We start from the raw sequence: 6,940 nt of genomic DNA, 5'->3' as shown, positions 1-6,940 counted from the left end.
ATATATATATAAAGATGAATATTTTTGCAAATTTCAATTGGTGGTAATTAAAGATCCTCCAATTGAATGCTTATATGTCGATGCTGAAATTTTCCCATGCAGCACCAGCGGTTGTTTTAGAAATTTACCGAGGTCACCCTCTTGAGTTAAGTCCAACAACCTAAAGTGGCTACATCATAATGATATCTACAGTATACAAATTTCAGTATCTTTCCATTTAAGAGCAACTATATGCTAATAGCATTTGGAACATGCTTTGGATGCAAGTAGTTATACTCCGACTCTCTCTCGTTGTTCCGCTGATCGATCGTTGCTGCGACCGTCACCAAATCTTCTTTGAACCTTAAAAAAAATTGAAATAAAGTCTTTTCTTTATTTCCTTGTGCCAATTGTACTCCTAATTATTTCAACCGCCTGAAAATGAATTATGTGGTTAGTATGATTAAAAAAACAACAACAACTAGGCGTGATAATAATTATAATGTAGCCTAGATTTATTTGATGTTCATATAGATGTCGAGGAAGAAGCTTTAGTGTGATGAGTAATTAGTGCAAATTACTGGAAAGTTATAACGTGCATACTGGGCCATATTTTACACAGGAAAAACAACGACTTATAATGTCTCTTCCAAAAGACATTTGCGCTGTATTGCATAGTTAAAGCAACTTCAGGACCAGTGTCAGCTCCATGAATCCATAAACACGTGTAGTTACATTCAATTTTAACTTCACTCTATGTTATGTTACTGCTGCTGAGGAAGATAATATTGATAGTGATACCGATAATATTTATATCTCAACAAAAAATGAGCAAATAAACGCCCCAAAATGACTGTAAACAAATCTAATGAAAGCAACATCATTCTCAACACATTCTTTATGATCCCGCAATAACACATTTTGATTGTATTTATGTGTTGTAGTTCCACATTTACATTAAACTTAAGAATCTTTTAAATGCTTTTGTGTATCCATTTTATGACCAAAAAATAAACGCCTCCTTCGAATAAACGGCCCCCTCAAAACTCTTCTCATGGCGTTTATTTAAATAAATGTACGCAACTTAATTTATGAAATGACAACAGAAAACTCACTGCTCAACAGCTTTTTTCCCCACTGGATCGAATTGGTAGCTGACCTCAAAATTCCCCAATCCATTCGTTCCTTTCACACTTAGCAGTTTCGTAACTTCCATAACGGTCAATGTGCTCGACTTGCTTGGCAAATATTTGAGTACATCCGCCTCTCTTTTCGGTTCCTGAAATATTGCAATTGCAGTTTTATTGATTGGTATTTCCTATATATATATATATGCATATAATATAATAATATAATATTCAAATTAGGTTTGCTGCTGTGTAGCACGAGCACTGTTACCATGGATAAAGGAAGACTCACTGCACTAATTTTATTTGATCTTAGTGCTGCATTTGATACAGTTGATCACACTTTACTATTGGAACGACTCCGGCATTATTTAGGTCTGGTAGGCAATGCCCTTAGCTGGTGGTCATCCTATCTTTCTGGTCGTTCGCAAAGAGTTTGCGTTGGTGACTCCATGTCAGACTTTTTCACTCTTGACTATTCCGTTCCTCAAGGTTCAATCTTGGGATCTCAGTGGTTCACGGTCTTCATGCTTCCGATTCGTGAAATTGTTTCAAAGTTTAACATCTCTTATATTTATGCTGATGATACACAGATCTATATTTCTTTCAAACCTGCTGAAGAAGTTGATGTAAAGATTGAATCTCTCAGAAATTTCTGAGTTAAAAACCTGATGTCCGAAAACTTCCTGAAACTAATAAACGACAAGACAGAATTCATCGTCTTTGGTTCTCCTCAACAAAGGAAGAAATGCCAACACCTTCACATCAATATTGGGGAATGTCAGATTGATCAAGTACCTCGTTTTAAGAACTTGGGTATCGTCCTTGACTCTTCAATGACTTTGAGTAGGCACATTTCTAAAATTAATAGCTCTTCAACATATTACTTGCGCAATATAAGTACCTTTCTGAGCAACTGATTCATGGATTTGCTACTTCACATCTTGACTTTCTGAATTCTCACTTTGCATCGATTTTAACCAAGGGCGGCGCCAGGATTTGCGCCAGGATTTGCCCGACGGGAGGCTGAGGTCCCCGACGAGGGGGCCGGTGCCCCGACGAGGGGTCAAATTTCCCAGACGAAAGAAAAGTGGGCGTGGTCGAGCTTCGATTAAATGGTACCGAAAGTGGTCCTGTGGGCGAAGCCCCGAAAATTTTGACAATTTAGGGGTTTCAAAGGCCTATTTAATCGATTTTAGAGTCTACTAATATGTAAAAAATACATATAATTTTTTTTTCTCCCCGACAAATTGTGCCTTTTCTCCCCGACGGGGGCCCTGCCCCCTCCCCGCTGGCGCACCCTTGATTTCAACTGTTACAGAATACTCTGCTAGGATTATTACGGGAACGAGGAAGTTTCAGCACATCACTCCGATTTTACTTAATTGGCCACCTGTTTCGTTCGGGAGCATCTTTAAGATTTTAAAATAGCATTGCCGACATCTGATCATGTTTTACTTGTAATTAATCCACTCATATAACTTGTTACCGAACTTATATTTTGTGGTGCAATCAACAGATTTTCATTTAACTTGGTTCTGGTTGGTTAATCTCATTTCTTATTCTTTATGTATTATGTAAGATCTCCCAAGTTTCCTTTAATGTTGATAATGATAGCAGGAAAACTGTTTGATTTTTGTTATATTTTTATAAATTTGTGTTCCGCAAGTCAACCTTCAATGATTATACTTCGCTTTTTCATTGTTTTTACTTTTTTCTTTCACTTGGAGCATACATGCAAATCCACTCCTCCAATATAAATATATACGCCAGAGAGAACAATGCAGATAAATTGCCTTGCTTAATGACACAAGCGAAATGCACAGTGAGGGATGTGAACCCCCGACTTTGAGTTGGGAAAGCAAACCGTTCCGCTGCGCCAACCGCCTCCACAATATGTACATCAATGTTAGTCGTTTTCGTTAGCACCTGCTACATTCATCATCTACCGAAAATGTCGTACCAATAAAAATCAATGTCTCAATTAAGTCTACATGTAATTTGAGGGTGTAATCATGTTTTTTCCTTACACGTAAATAGCTGACTTGAAATCACTCAGTTATCAGTTATTGTTTTAATTAGTATTAAATTATTGTGAATGAAGGAAAAGGGATAGCTGACAATAAACAGAGAGAGACACTTTTTTTCCCCTTTTTTTTTGCTTAAAAGCAAGCAAGCGAGCGAGCGAGTAAACAAACAAACACACACACACTCAAACAAAATAAATAAATAAATAAATAAATAAATAAATAATTAGATAGATAGATAGATAGATAGATAGATAGATAGATAGATAGATTGATAGATAGATAGATAGATAGATAGATAGATAGGTAGGTAGGTAGGTAGATAGATAGATAGATAGATATATAGATAGATAGATAGATAGATAGATAGATAGATAGATAGACAGACAGACAGACAGACCGACCCACCCACCAACAGACAGACAGACAGATAGATAGACAGACAGACAGACCTACCGACCGACCCACCGACAGACAGACAGATAGATAGATAGACAGATAGATAGATAGATAGAAAAACAGACAGACAGACAGACAGACAGACAGATAGATAGATAGATAGACAGACAGACAGACAGACAGACAAATAAATAAATAAATAAATAAATAAATAAATAAATAAATAAATAAATAAATAAATAAATAAATACATAAATAAATAAATAAATAAATACATAAATAAATAAATAAATAAATAGATAGATAGATAGATAGATAGATAGATAAATAAATAAATAAATAAATAAATAAATAAATAAATAAATAAATAAATAAATCAATAAATAAATAAAATGGTGGCACTAGTATAGTGAGGCGTAGTACTTTACCTTATTAGTAGGCGGTTGTCCGTTGAGGAATGCCGGGTAATGTGGTGGGAAACCATAGTTTTCGTATTGCCCGAAGTTTACCGCGGCGTGCGACACACTGCAAGTAAATATCGTAGATGTGACAGTTTGTATGATTTCTTCTGCAGTCTTGAAGGAACCATCCCCTGGTATGCCTTGGATGCCGCACCCTCCTTCGCTAACTGGTGACGATAGAATCTTATGCCATTCTTGTAATTCGTTATCTTCCAATATTTTATTTGATGTATCTAAAAAATCATTTATTTTGAGCTAATTAGCCTATTGTTGCTGTTTTTACTTAAATCTAGTTTTGACATAGGCCTAATAGACATATAAACGCATTTTTATTTCGAGCACTCCACGTGCTCTTCCTCAGCGATAACACGCATGATTAAAAAAGATTTACAAAGAGCAAACGGGGATAAACAGTTTAGCAGTGACTGAGATAAATCGTAGATGATAAGTATATTTAAAGGCGCTCATATAAATTTCGAAATAGAAATGTGTAGGAGGCCTATGTCTATTATATCAACGTATACATTCGTACTTCTGTACCTTTTCGCAGACCAGAGCTAACTTAGGCCTAATTCCTAACTTTTCATTCCTGATGAAGAGTTAACTTGTTGTTTATAATAAGGTAACGTGTGCAGATTTGTCATCATTTTCATGTAACCTTAAGACGGGCACTCACGCTCCAGGGGCGGATCCAGAGATGTCCAAAAGGGGGGGCCGAAAGGGGAGCCGAAATTTGGGACGATCGAGACAACAATGTCCAAGGGGTTCCGGGGGCATGCCCCCGCGAAATTTTTGTGTTCTAGACGCCCGAAAAAGACTCCCTGTGAGCGCTAGCTAGACGACGCGCCGCCGTCTGCTGATTGTCGGTGGAATTCTCAGAACAAATCGTAACGATCCGTTGCACGCACGTCATGGCATTGCATTTTCCTATAGAATTTGCGTCGGCCGGGAGCAGTGAGTACGCACCCGGGTTTAGCCTTCATTTTGTGATATTTGATGATTATATATATTTTATTATTGGCCTTTCTGTCACATCTACGATTGGCCTTTTTGCAAATATATGGTGAGGATCGCAAATATTTTCTTGTTTGAAGTAGCTTCACCTCACCTTTTAGATATGCACTTAATATTGTCACTCTTTAAAGCTCAATTAAAAAAAAACAAACAAAACAAACAATAAACAAAGGAGAAAAGGAATACCTACTTATTGATGATGATTACATAGAGAAAGTGTGGCGCTAATAGACGAAAGAGTGGATGTGAAGGAGATAGGCAACAGTGCGTCGCGGCCGCTATACTTTCCACGATGAGATGTGTCATTCCCAGATGTGTCGCCGATTGGTGGTAGGACGCGTCTGCGTTGTTAAACCACATCTTTGCAATCATCCATGTGTATTCATTGTCTGTCGGAAGAAATACCTATTGGGAGGAAACAAAGTGTGAAATGAAAATATAAAAGGTAAATACTATGTTTTACTAAAGCCCTGTCCAGACTAATTTGACAAACACATGTGACATGCCTAAATATTGTCACGATGACATCACATCATGACTACCGTATTATATATGACCATAAAACAGAACGTCTAGGTCTATTTTCCAGATACACCGTTCATAACCTATCGCAGACCACCTAACCTTCGTGGTATATTAGTACGATCTACATAGTTACCAACCTGAGAGATTTGAAACGCGTGAGTGTCTTATCAGTTGGCTGTTGGGTGTGCGGGGTCCAGGGGTCAGATCTCTGGCGGGGGCGTGGTCCTGGCGCTGATATAAGCATTTTTAAGCTGTTTTAAAACGATTAAGGGGGAGTGTTTGTTGACAATACCAGGTGCATAAGCAAAAATATTTTTAATAAAGCCACGTACAATTTTAGAGCCCCGAATTACCGTATGTAGGCTTGCACAAACATTTCATTGCTGATCAATTTTTAGTAACGCGTCAGCAAAATACTGTAAGCACGTAAATGCTTTCTAATGACTCAAGTTACTGCATGACCGTTATTTTAAGTAAAACCAATTTCTTCTAATTTTAAATACATTTCCCCAGAATTCGTGGTAATTCGTTATCACGCATAGACTTGTGCTAAATGCGTGACAAATTTAGGCTAGGATTACTCATGTATTTCTGCAAAATGGTTTCATCCAAAATCACTTTGAAATGCGACAGCCATAATTTGGGCAGTCACCCTTGTAGTTCATCATGCAGAACATGCTCCTTGCTTGATTCTACACAATCATTCAAGAGCAACCAAACAAACCACATATTTCGAATAAGGCAATCAATAAATTGCCTCACCAAAACTGTTATTTATCTCATTGTAATATTTATGATAAACAATGTCGGAGAAACAAAAACACACTCTCCGAATGAGAATGAAACAATATAGATCAGCATCCAAGCTTGATCAATCTGTAGACGAACATTTAAATTCAGCTCGTCATTCAATCTCAAATTTCAGAGTGATTGCAATAGACCATAATTGGAGCGACAAAAATTGTAAAGATAAAGAAAATGATTGGGAACTTTTACTTAAACCAACACCATTTGGAATCAATATTAGGAACCTTCTCCCAGTACACTACATTTATCCAATGGTATTCCAAATTTTTCTGTATAAATTATTTGGTTTATTTGTATAGGCGTGCCTCTAAAGTTTAGTTTTGGCCTTCTTGTTTACTCTTTGCTGACTGTCTGTTCTCATCTCATCTGGCCTATAATTGTTTCTAATCATTTCTTACTTTATACTGGCTGGCTTTTTCTCCCTTTACTTACTCGCCACTGAGGGAGGACTAGTGTTGTCTTAAAGCTCTGGTTCTATTTCTGGCTGTTTACTTATGTTTACTTAAGCTGTTGCTTATTGATCTCTACCGAGATCAAGCCATTGTTTCTTACAGTATGTTTTTCAGTATTTTGCCTTTTAATCTTTATTATATATATATAT

General features: G+C 36.9%; 1 protein-coding gene across 1 annotated transcript in view; it reads right to left on the bottom strand.

Moving 5' to 3' along the window:
• Positions 1-6: 6 nt before the first annotated feature.
• Positions 7-6,940, bottom strand: part of LOC117120715 (allene oxide synthase-lipoxygenase protein-like) — a 15,507-nt gene continuing 8,573 nt past the window's right edge. Inside the window, exons 8-12 of the mRNA XM_033265770.1 lie at positions 5,198-5,412; positions 4,518-4,582; positions 3,961-4,226; positions 1,095-1,258; positions 7-342 (exon numbers count right to left, since the gene is read on the bottom strand). Of these exons, the coding sequence (XP_033121661.1) occupies positions 228-342; positions 1,095-1,258; positions 3,961-4,226; positions 4,518-4,582; positions 5,198-5,412 (825 nt within the window). The 3' untranslated portion in view covers positions 7-227. The remainder of the gene's footprint in view (positions 343-1,094; positions 1,259-3,960; positions 4,227-4,517; positions 4,583-5,197; positions 5,413-6,940) is intronic.

This window comes from Anneissia japonica, unplaced genomic scaffold (genome assembly GCF_011630105.1).
Source record: "Anneissia japonica isolate Jap-2015-1 unplaced genomic scaffold, ASM1163010v1 scaffold287790_len634930_cov199, whole genome shotgun sequence".
Taxonomy (NCBI): Eukaryota; Metazoa; Echinodermata; class Crinoidea; order Comatulida; family Comatulidae; genus Anneissia; species Anneissia japonica.
The sequence above is the reverse complement of the archived record's forward strand: the minus strand, read 5'-3'. Positions and strand labels throughout refer to the sequence as shown.